The 13,527-nt window shown below is 34.7% G+C and overlaps 1 protein-coding gene across 1 annotated transcript; it reads right to left on the bottom strand.

Annotated features, from left to right (window-relative positions):
• Positions 1-3,211: 3,211 nt before the first annotated feature.
• LOC143234794 (uncharacterized) lies at positions 3,212-12,576 on the bottom strand. The gene is made up of 2 exons (XM_076472429.1): positions 12,560-12,576; positions 3,212-4,946 (listed from the first exon to the last, which is right to left on the bottom strand). The coding sequence occupies exon 2, from the start codon at positions 4,864-4,866 to the stop codon at positions 4,120-4,122; it is 747 nt and encodes a 248-aa protein (XP_076328544.1). The 5' UTR covers positions 4,867-4,946; positions 12,560-12,576; the 3' UTR covers positions 3,212-4,119.
• Between the last annotated feature and the right edge of the window lie 951 nt (positions 12,577-13,527).

Genomic DNA, 13,527 nt, shown 5'->3' with positions numbered 1-13,527 from the left:
TGACTATCAGATATTTGTTCTTGTCTAAATATATTAGAGCAAGAGTGTAAAACTAAGTGAATCCATTGGAGATATTTTTATCACTACAATAAATCTAGAGATTGGCAGACTAGACAGAGAAGACTAATTTGTACCAAATTCAAAGAAAAGAGAAAACAAAGAATTGTACTACAAGCAACAGAAATATGATTAGATCATTTACTCTTTGATGTTATGACAAAATGTAACAGCACTGAATCCAACCACAACAATCACAAAACCATTCACAATCTGTCTCATGATACAGAATGTCTTGTACAGTAACTGCTTTTCTTCTTTCTGCCTCTATTAAAAACCTTGAAATTCTATCTCTTAATAGCAAGATAAATGTCACAGACCATGACAAAGTACAGAACAACAAAGAGGAAAAGATGAAGCAAAGAATTCAGCACAAAGAATGATTTACATCACACTGGTAGAAACATATATATTTGTGGTATAGAAAAAGAAAGAAAATTATGTGAGTTACATTAAAGAAAGGAGAACACATTTATGTTTTATCTGAACCAGAGAATCATTTCCTTGGCCATGCTAGCTATAAAGCAGATAACACTGCTGACCTGCTACAGAAGGTTAATGTAACCAGACATCATTGACAAACTGTATTATTCAATTATATCTTCCAACATAAACATTTACATAAAGTTTCAAGCACCATTAGTGATGTTTATACTCCAGTTTGGTTTCAGTTCAAACAATGTTTACCTGCTACTGATATTCCAAAAGAGGTTCATTCTATTCCACAAACTGTCAGATCTCTTCCACATCTGATCTGGTCAGTATTAAGAATACACTACTATTCTAGTAAATCTATGATAAATGACTGATAATCCTCATGACTTTCTTAGCTGCTAGAACTGAAGAAGTAACTCACAGAACTCATAATCTCGACTATAATGATGACAGCAGGTCACTACTCGCCCCAACATTATCAATTAGAATGGTGTAATCCTAACACCAGTTCACTACTACATCAATTAAGATAGTGTAATCCTGACATCAGAACACCACTCCACCATTATCAATTATTATGATGTAATTGTGACACAAATCACTAATCCACCATTATCAATTAGTATGATGTAATCCTGACACCAGATCACTAATCCAACATTATTATTAGAATGGTGTAATCCTGACACCAAATCACTAATCCAGCATTATCAATTAGAATGGTGTAATCCTGACACCAAATAACTAATCCAACATTACTGATTAGAATGGTGTAATCCTGACACCAAATCACTAATCCAACATTACTGATTAGAATGGTGTAATCCTGACACCAAATCACTAATCCAACATTACTGATTAGAATGGTGTAATCCTGACACCAAATCACTAATCCAACATTACTGATTAGAATGGTGTAATCCTGACACCAAATCACTAATCCAACATTACTGATTAGAATGGTGTAATCCTGACACCAAATCACTGATCCAACATTACTGATTAGGATGATGATCCTGACACCAAATCACTAATCTAACATTACTGATTAGGATGATGTAATCCTGACACCAAATCACTAATCCAACATTACTGATTGGGATGATGTAATCCTGACACCAAATCACTAATCTAACATTACTGATTAGGATGATGTAATCCTGACACCAAATCACTAATCTAACATTACTGATTAGGATGATGTAATCCTGACACCAAATCACTAATCTAACATTACTGATTAGGATGATGTAATCCTGACACCAAATCACTAATCTAACATTACTGATTAGGATGATGTAATCCTGACACCAAATCACTAATCCAACATTACTGATTAGGATGATGTAATCCTGACACCAAATCACTAATCCAACATTACTGATTAGGATGATGTAATCCTGACACCAAATCACTAATCCAACATTACTGATTAGGATGATGTAATCCTGACACCAAATCACTAATCCAACATTACTGATTAGAATGGTGTAATCCTGACACCAAATCACTAATCTAACATTACTGATTAGGATGATATAAACATTAAACACTTACTAGTATATATCTAAACATCTTTCCAACAAATCTTAAATAGTGATAACTTTTCCCACAATGTATTCTTACATGTCAATTGTCAATAATATTCATTTTTTTATCATTGATGCAGAATTATAATCACTTCAAATTATTATAAATGTGTGAGCACATGCACATGTAATTTTTATGTAGAATTATAATCACTTCAAAATTATTGTAAATGTGTGAGCACATGCAATTCCCATGTATAGTTTTAATCACATGCCAGAAGCTGTTATTAGAATATGAGGGGTATGAAAACTACAAGCTATACTGAACAAGAGCAGAGTTCAAATTATTTTTTAAAATAGACATAACATGCCAAAAAGACAACTAAATCAATTTAAGTATTACTTTAAGAACACAATATAATGTTGTGGTGCAGAGAAGTTGACATGCATATTTCAATCATTACATTTAAAATACTTTAAAAACACTCACCCCTCAATAAAATTAACTGTATCATTTATATTGTGTTAAAAAAAATAAATCAAACCTGGCATAATTTGAAATAACAATGTTCATTCTTCAATTTTAATCTTGTGCACAATAATTTCTTTACACAACCTGCAATTCAAATGGTTGTTTCCATCCACATGTGCATAATTCAACTATTCTTTAAAGGAACAACAAAAAAAAGCAACAACAACACTGAAAGTTACAAGTCAGCATAGTTTTGTTTCTAACCTTTCATAGATTGGGTTGTCATTTTTGAAAAACCTGTAACAAATTATTAGCAAAATAATAAAATTTAAAATGATGAAAAAGAACATATCTCTGGATTGACTTCTGGAATGATTACAAATGCCACAAAAATAGCATGTAAGAAGGCAGCAGATACAAAGAAATAAGGATTGGTAAAGTTCACATAACTTTTATCTGACAACAATACTGACATAAAATATCAAGTTATAAGATCATTTTCCAAAACACTTGTATTCATAGAATATAACCTCTGTAAGTTTTATAATATAATAATAATAATAAATAAGTAGCATACATGCAACAGTTACTACACTAAAAATAGTGTTTCTCAAACTTTCAATACCTAGGAGAAACTTACTTCCTCTCTAAATTGTCGCAGGTCACTTTGTAAGATACAAACACCACAAAAAACAATTACAACTTACACACAAAAATATCCTTTCAATTTATGTTGTTTATTTTTGTAAAAATTGCAAGGTGGATGTAACAGACAAGCGCTGATTGAGAAACACTGCACTAAAATACATCAATCATTTCAATTTTTTTATGTTTCACCTCCTGTACATAGACAAAATATTGGTATAAAACAAAAGATAAGCACAAAAGTTAGAGCACACTTATTCTGCACACAAAACAACAACACAAGTTTGTAGCTATGAATGTGTTGCTATGGAAACTATAGAGGCTTCAAAGTGAATATTTAACCTCTTCTGGTGATTTATGTATCCAAAGGAACATTCTTACAGACTCAAATTCACTGAAGTTCTACAAAATTTGGAATCCATGAAATACCTTATTGTACATTGAGAGAGAGGAAAACAAGAAAACGTAGAAGATAATTAAAACTGATCAGACAGCAGATTAAATAGTAATTAGTATAATAATGGTCATAGTATAAAGATAAAAGACGACTGTCAATGCCACTTTAAATATTCATTGTACATTTACAAAAATGTTAGTAGATCTAACATATATCTACAGGTAATAAACCTGACATTAATAGAGAAACAACTAAAACTGTATGACACAAAAGTGGAAGAAGGAAAACTAAACTTAATACTCAGCTCCAATACAAAAAACTTAAATGTTACCTCTTATTTATTGTGACAAAAGAAACAGTCACTAACCAATCTAAACAGTTTCATCTACACATCTTTATATCTCTTTTCATTTAACAGTGTGATAAATTAAAGTCACAACCCAATCAACCAGTTTTACCTATACATATATACACACACTATAGAAAACAATTTGAAGTAGGGGTGAATACATGACATGACAGTGTTTAAAATTAAAGAAAACTAAAGCACCATGAAGATGTAACAAAAGTTATTTCACCATTCATTAAAAATGCTCTGGATGCTCCATTATACCATAATACTGTCCATTATAGATGACACCAATCTCTCTGACCACTTCTCCTCGAATGGTGGCCTTGATGGTCCAATTGTGTATTTCAGCACTCTCTTTTTCTCGCTCGAGTTTCTGAACCTCCACTATCTTTGAGTTTAAATGGTTTAGAATCACACCAATATCTTTGATGTCAAGATGCTTATTCTGTGTCAGGGAAAGCTGATCCGTTAAAAGAAGGTAATGTTCAGATAACTCTTCATCAGCCACATTCTCAGTGTGCGATTCATATTCATCGTGTGCACGGTTCTTCACCTCTTGAGGTTCATCTAGAAAATGTCCTTTCTTATGCGTGATTACTTCACTAGAACTAGCTTCAGTTCCCTCTGACTCTTCCTGAATGGGTGAGGTAGCAACAGATTTATTTAATATAATATGAGCACTCCTTTTGTGAAAGGCAGAACAATGGAAATCACACAATGAATTATCACAATCTGATATATTACCATTTTCTCCTTCCTGCTTTTCTGGTAGCATACACACAGCAGACTTCAATCCCAAACTTCCTAGAGTAAATGTGGCATGAGTCTTACCTGCCAAAGGAAGGTCGTCAAAACTGGCAGAGGCTTGACCCTCTTGTGACACAACTTCCACACTTCTGCAGTATTTGGGATCTGCTGCACTCTGCAAGTCCAACTGATCCCAGTGAAGCACTACACTGACCTGGTCTTTACTGTCCATAATCTTCCAAGCTGGTTGTTGGTCCACCAATTCAAGAATATTTATGGCTTCACACACTATCTTAGGGATGGCCCTGATAGCTAGACACGATAACAGAGAGACAGTCCTTCAATAAATTATTATTTTTATTTTAATTTGTACAGTAATGTTTGTTACAAAACAAAGCAGAACTTCACTTAATACATATTATTGAGCAGAACTGCCTTATGTAAGTGTTTAACTATTACAACACAGATAACATTCATGCACTATTCAAACCTACACATTATTTGTTGCTATGCACAGAGCTGTACTATGGGCTATGTTAAGTCCACTAGAATGGATTGAACCATAAAGATTAGCATTCCAAACCCTCACGCTTACTAATTAGTAATTGATTGAGGTTCTATGCTGTATTGTAGATGTGTGTATATATATATAATACACACACATGTAAGAATAGATAGTAAAAGTTGGGGCTTCATACTGTATTGTGGATATATACATCCTTATTATAACTATAAATTTTTAAACAAAAACAAAACTCATTAAAATTAAACAAAATATGCTGCATTTTTTGTTTTAAAAACATACTAGGGTACAAGCTACAGTGTAGGATTATAAAATGCGTCCTAGGTTTTGGAGGTGACTATGAAAGTAGAACCCATATTGCAGTAGGGATACACCATCTGTCTGTCTTCACCTCCATTTAAGCTAGTCTCACATAAGAAGATTAGAAATTAGGAAAGCAAGATGTGGGTGCTCAAGCCCACAACATCCCACATTTACATCACCCTCCACTGCCTGTAGACAGTTGTGGGAAGGTAACTGCTCTCCCAAGTTAAAATAAGGAAAGATAAAGTACTACCATTTGGGGGTAAATAAGATAAAACTTACCTCTTCATCCCTCCCCCACTATGGTAGAGGCACTAATTAACACAACATTGAACCATATCAGTATACTAAGTTTAATGTGACTGTTGTCCTTTTATATGCGACTCAAGGTATACATCCACATAAAGTAGTGCCAAGTTCTTATATAACCTTATTTTTAAATAAAATAATTATTAGTAATTGTTAGTACAATTTCTCCAATTTATTTTCTTTGTATTTATTTCACACATTTTTATATTTATTACAGAATAATTGAATAATTTTCTCTAACATTTCTTTATTAAATCAATTAGCTATTAACTTTTGTGTCAGTGTATCAACATTATTAATAAAATATTGTAATTTATTACAAATATTACCATAACTGAATAGCTGTTAAGTTATAATGTTTATAATAGATGGGTATGGAACATTACTACGTCAGGATGGTAAACTATATCTGAATAACTGTGAAATTATAATGTTTACAATAGATGGGTATGGAACATTACTATGTAAGAAGGGTAAACAAGTAACATCTGCAGGATGTCATAGCTTAACAAGTAACATCAGCGGGACGTCGTAGCTTAACAAGTAACATCAGCGGGACGTCGTAGCTTAACAAGTAACATCAGCGGGACGTCGTAGCTTAACAAGTAACATCAGCGGGACGTCCGTAGCTTAACAAGTAACATCAGCGGACGTCCGTAGCTTAACAAGTAACATCAGCGGACGTCATAGCTTAACAAGTAACATCAGCGGACGTCATAGCTTAACAAGTAACATCAGCTGGACGTCGTAGCTTAACAAGTAACATCAGCGGGACGTCGTAGCTTAACAAGTAACATCAGCGGGAAGTCGTAGCTTAACAAGTAACATCAGCGGGACGTCATAGCTTAACAAGTAACATCCATGGGATATCATAGCTTAACAAGTAACATTTGTGGGTTTAAAAATAACATCTGTGGGATGTCATAGCTTAACAACTTCTGCAGGACATCATAGCTTAACAAGTAACATCTGCAGAATGTTATAGCTTAACAAGTAACACCTGCGGGATGTCATAGCTTAACAAGTAACACCTGCGGGATGTCATAGCTTAACAAGTAACACCTGCGGGATGTCATAGCTTAACAAGTAACACCTGCGAGATGTCATAGCTTAACAAGTAACACCTGCGGGATGTCACAGCTTAACAAGTAACATCTGTGGGATGTCACAGCTTAACAAGTAACATCTGTGGGATGTCCTAGCTTAACAAGTAACATTTGCGAGTTTAAAAAATAACATCTGTGGGACATCATAGCTTAACAAGTAACATCTGCGGACATCATAGTTTAACAAGTAACAACTGCAGGACATCATAGCTTAACAAGTAACATTTGCAGGTTTACAAATAACATCTGTGGGACATCATAGTTTAACAAATAAATTCTGTGGGGCGTCACAGCTTAACATGTAACATCAGCGGGACATCGTAGCTTAACAAGTAATATCAGCTGGACATCGTAGCTTAACAAGTAATATCAGCGGACGTCATACCTTAACAAGTAACATCAGCGGGGCGTCATAGTTAACAAGTAACATCAGCGGGACATCATAATTAACAAGTAACATCCACGGGACATCATAGGTTAACAAGTAACAACTGCAGAACATCATAGCTTAACAAGTAACATTTGCAGGTTTACAAATAACATCTGTGGGGACGCCACAGCTTAACGATGTAACATCAGCGGGACGTCGTAGCTTAACATGTAACATCAGCGGGACGTCGTAGCTTAACAAGTAACATCAGCGGGACGTCGTAGCTTAACAAGTAACATCAGCGGGACGTCGTAGCTTAACAAGTAACATCAGCGGGACGTCGTAGCTTAACAAGTAACATCAGCGGGACGTCGTAGCATAACAAGTAACATCAGCGGGACGTCATAGTTAACAAGTAACATCAGCGGGATGTCATAGCGTAACAAGTAAAATCAGCAGGACATCATAGCTTAACAAGTAAAATCAGCAGGACCTCATAGCTAAACAATTAACATCCACAAGACATCATAGGTTAACAAGTAACATTTGCAGGTTTACAAATAACATCTGTGGGACATCATAGATTAACAAGTAACATCAGCGGGACGTTGTAGCTTAACAAGTAACATCAGCGGGACGTAGTAGCTTAACAAGTAACATCAGCGGGACGTCGTAGCTTAACAAGTAACATCAGCGGGACGTCGTAGCTTAACAAGTAACATCAGCGGGACGTCATAGTTAACAAGTAACATCAGCAGGATGTCATAGCGTAACAAGTAAAATCAGCAGGACATCATAGCTTAACAAGTAACATCTGCGGGACATCATAGCTTAACAAGTGACATTTGCGGGATGTCAGAGCTTAACAAGTAACATCTGTGGGATGTCACAGCTTAACAAGTAATATCTGTGGGATGTCATAGCTTAACAAATAATATTTGCAGGTATACAAATAACATCTGTGGGGTGTCATAGCTTAACAAGTAACATTTGCGGATTTGCAAATGACATCTGTGGGACGTCATAGCTTAACAATAAATTCTGTGGGACGTCACAGCTAACATGTAACATCAGCGGGACATCGTAGCTTAACAAGCAACATCAGCGGGACGTCATAGTTAACAAGTAACATCAGCCGGACGTCATAGTTAACAAGTAACATCCACGGGACATCATAAGTTAACAAGTAATATTTGCAGGTTTAGAAATAACATCTGTGGGACATCATAGCTTAACAAGTAACATCTGTGGAATGTCATAGCTTAACAAGTAACTTTGCGGGTTTACAAATAACATCTGTGGGGTGTCATAGCTTAACAAGTGACATTTGAAGGAATACAAATAACATCTGTGAGACATCATAACTTAACAAGTAACATCTGTGGGACATCATAGATTAACAAGTAACATCTGTGGGATGTCATAGCTTAACGAGTAACATCCATTGGATATCATAGCTTAACAAGTAACATTTGTGGGTTTAAAAATAACATCTGTGGGATGTCATAGCTTAACAACTTCTGCAGGACATCATAGCTTAACAAGTAATATTTGCAGGTATACAAATAACATCTGTGGGTGTCATAGCTTAACAAGTAACATTTGCAGGTTTACAAATAACATATGTGGGACATCATAGCTTAATAAGTAACATCTGCAGAATGTTATAGCTTAACAAGTAACACCTGCGGGATGTCATAGCTTAACAAGTAACATCTGTGGGATGTCACAGCTTAACAAGTAACATCTGTGGGATGTCATAGCTTAACAAGTAATATTTGCAGGTATACAAATAACATCTGTGGGGTGTCATAGCTTAACAAGTAACATTTGCAGGTTTACAAATAACATATGTGGGACATCATAGCTTAACAAGTAACATCTGCAGAATGTTATAGCTTAACAAGTAACATCTGTGGGATGTCACAGCTTAACAAGTAACATCTGTGGGATGTCATAGCTTAACAAGTAATATTTGCAGGTATACAAATAACATCTGTGGGGTGTCATAGCTTAACAAGTAACATTTGCGGGTTTATAAATAACATGTGGGACATCATAGCTTAACAAGTAACATCTGCGGGACATCATAGTTTAACAAGTAACAACTGCAGGACATCATAGCTTAACAAGTAACAACTGCAGGACATCATAGCTTAACAAGTAACATTTGCAGGTTTACAAATAACATCTGTGGGACGTCACAGCTTAACATGTAACATCAGCGGGACGTCGTAGCTTAACAAGTAACATCAGCAGGACGTCGTAGCTTAACAAGTAACATCAGCAGGACGTCGTAGCTTAACAAGTAACATCAGCGGGACGTCATAGTTAACAAGTAACATCCATGGGACGTCATAGTTAACAAGTAACATCCACGGGACATCATAGTTAACAAGTAACATCCACGGGACATCATAGTTAACAAGTAACATCCACGGGACATCATAGGTTAACAAGTAACATTTGCAGGTTTACAAATAACATCTGTGGGACATCATAGCTTAACAAGTGACATTTGAGGGTATACGAATAACATATGTGGGACATCATAGCTTAACAAATGACATTTGCAGGTATACAAATAACAACTGTGAGACATCATAGCTTAACAAGTAACATCTGTGGAACATCATAGATTAACAAGTAACATCTGTGGGATGTCATAGCTTAACGAGTAACATCCATGGGATATCATAGCTTAACAAGTAACATTTGTGGGTTTAAAAATAACATCTGTGGGATGTCATAGCTTAACAACTTCTGCAGGACATCATAGCTTAACAAGTAATATCTGCAGGATGTTATAGCTTAACAAGTAACATTTGTGGGTTTACAAATAACATCTGTGGGGTGTCATAGCTCAAAAAAGTAACATTTATGGGTTTACAAATAACATCTGCGGGACATCATAGCTTAAGAAATAAATTCTGCAGAACGTCATAGCTTAACAAGTAACATCCACCAGGTTGTCATAGCTTAACAAGTAACATTTGTGGGTTTACAAGTAGCATCTGCAGGACATCATAGTTTAAAAAACAACATCTGTGAAGTCATAGCTTAACAAGCAACATTTGCAGGTTTACAAATAACATCTGTGGGACATCATAGCTTAACAAGTGACATTTGCGGGTATACGAATAACATATGTGGGACATCATAGCTTAACAAGTAACATCTGTGGAATGTCATAGCTTAACAAGTAACTTTGCGGGTTTACAAATAACATCTGTGGGGTGTCATAGCTTAACAAATGACATTTGCAGGTATACAAATAACAACTGTGAGACATAGCTTAACAAGTAACATCTGTGGAACATCATAGATTAACAAGTAACATCTGTGGGATGTCATAGCTTAACGAGTAACATCCATGGGATATCATAGCTTAACAAGTAACATTTGTGGGTTTAAAAATAACATCTGTGGGATGTCATAGCTTAACAACTTCTGCAGGACATCATAGCTTAACAAGTAATATCTGCAGGATGTTATAGCTTAACAAGTAACATTTGTGGGTTTACAAATAACATCTTTGGGGTGTCATAGCTCAAAAAAGTAACATTTATGGGTTTACAAATAACATCTCATGGGACATCATAGCTTAAGAAATAAATTCTGCAGAACGTCATAGCTTAACAAGTAACATCCACCAGGTTGTCATAGCTTAACAAGTAACATTTGTGGGTTTACAAGTAGCATCTGCAGGACATCATAGTTTAAAAAACAACATCTGCGAAATCATAGCTTAACAAGCAACATTTGCAGGTTTACAAATAACATCTGTGGGACATCATAGTTTAACAAGTGACATTTGCGGGTATACGAATAACATATGTGGGACATCATAGCTTAACAAGTAACATCTATGGAATGTCATAGCTTAACAAGTAACTTTGCGGGTTTACAAATAACATCTGTGGGGTGTCATAGCTTAACAAGTGACATTTGCAGGTATACAAATAACAACTGTGAGACATCATAGCTTAACAAGTAACATCTGTGGAACATCATAGATTAACAAGTAACATCTGTGGGATGTCATAGCTTAACGAGTAACATCCATGGGATATCATAGCTTAACAAGTAACATTTGTGGGTTTAAAAATAACATCTGTGGGATGTCATAGCTTAACAACTTCTGCAGGACATCATAGCTTAACAAGTAATATCTGCAGGATGTTATAGCTTAACAAGTAACATTTGTGGGTTTACAAATAACATCTGCGGGACATCATAGCTTAAGAAATAAATTCTGCAAAACGTCATAGCTTAACAAGTAACATCCACCAGGTTGTCATAGCTTAACAAGTAACATTTGTGGGTTTACAAGTAGCATCTGCAGGACATCATAGTTTAAAAAACAACATCTGCGAAGTCATAGCTTAACAAGCAACATTTGCAGGACATCATAGCAGCAGATGACATAGCTTAACAAGTAACATCATTATATTCTAATTCTCATTGAGGTATGTACTACCAACTCTTGGTATTTCGACACTACTGTATCCTAAGTTTTATATTCTAATTCTCATTAAGGTATATACTACCAACTCTTGGTATTTCGACACTACTGTATCCTAAGTTTTATATTCTGATTCTCATTAAGGTATATATTACCAACTCTTGGTATTTTGACACTAGTATATCCTAGGTTTTATATTATAATTAAATTATATCCTACCAGCACTTAGTGTTTCAACACTAGTATATCCTAGGTTTTATATTCTAATTCTCATTGAGGTATGTACTACCAACTCTTGGTATTTCGACACTACTGTATCCTAAGTTTTATACTCTAATTCTCATTAAGGTATATACTACCAACTCTTGGTATTTCGACACTACTATATCCTAAGTTTTATATTCTGATTCTCATTAAGGTATATATTACCAACTCTTGGTATTTTGACACTACTGTATCCTAAGTTTTATATTCTAATTCTCATCAAGATATATACTACCAACTCTTGGTATTTTGACACTACTGTATCCTAAGTTTTATATTCTAATTCTCATTAAGGTATATATTACCAACTCTTGGTATTTTGACACTACTATATCCTAAGTTTTATATTCTAATTCTCATTGAGGTATATATTACCAACTCTTGGTATTTTGACACTACTATATCCTAAGTTTTATATTCTAATTCTCATTGAGGTATATATTACCAACTCTTGGTATTTTGACACTACTATATCCTAAGTTTTATATTCTAATTCTCATTGAGGTATGTACTACCAACTCTTGGTATTTTGACACTAGTATATCCTACATTTTATATTCTAATTCTCATTAAGGTATATACTACCAGCTCTTAGTGTTTCAACACTACCATATACTAGGTTTTATGTTCTAATTCTCATTGATGTATCTCCTACCAGCTCTTAGTGTTTCAACACTAGTGGGAAGCCAATTTTCACTTGGAGCAAGCAGTAAGAAAACTGTGTCTTTCTCTACTGTCTGAAAGTAATTTTCGTCTTCCACCTCTGTTCCATCACTTTCTAACACCACTCTCAAAGGTGGCTTAAGAGAATATCCCAGTTTTTCTCCACCTTCAAAAAAATGTTTTTGATTTAGAAATATGGTATGAGAAACTTCACTAAAACAAACTCCAATAAAAGAAGTTGATAATAGTGACTCTACAGTATGAGGAACATAATCACTTGAAGCTTGCTACGAATGTAAAATACACCTGTTAAGCTTTCCATGAACATAAAGTACCCCTGTTTAGCTTTCCACGAACATAAGGTACCCCTGTTTAGCTTCCCACGAACATAAAGTACAAATGTTTCCTGACTTAATCATTTTTTTTAAAAAAAGAAAGTTGCTGACAGTAACACTAACAACATTTCAGTCAATCATATAAGCACCTTGGTAGAAAATAAATCATTAATGGCTCCAAACTGTAAGACTCACTGTGTTTACAAAACGTTCAGTACACTATGAAAAAATTATCTTGACACCTCACAACGTTATTATGTTAAGAATGTTTCTGACAGACTTAAATATAGCTGGAAAGAAACTGTTTTATGATTTGGAACTTTATATTCCATGAGTGCTATCCTTCATGAACCAAACACCTCAGTGAGTTGGTCATATTTTCTTATTACAAACAGAGAATAACATAAAAAATTAAAGCACAACAATTATGAGAGATTTAAAACAAACCTTTACAGCTCTCATGACTAGGTTAAGATCCCAGCTAACTGGATCATTAGTGTGAACAAGAAATGTTTTTATATTTAAACAAAATTACTATAACAAACTTATTTTCTC

This window comes from Tachypleus tridentatus, chromosome 12 (genome assembly GCF_004210375.1).
Source record: "Tachypleus tridentatus isolate NWPU-2018 chromosome 12, ASM421037v1, whole genome shotgun sequence".
Lineage (NCBI taxonomy): Eukaryota > Metazoa > Arthropoda > Merostomata > Xiphosura > Limulidae > Tachypleus > Tachypleus tridentatus.
Note: the sequence above shows the minus strand (reverse complement) of the source record. Positions and strands in the feature narration are given on the sequence as shown.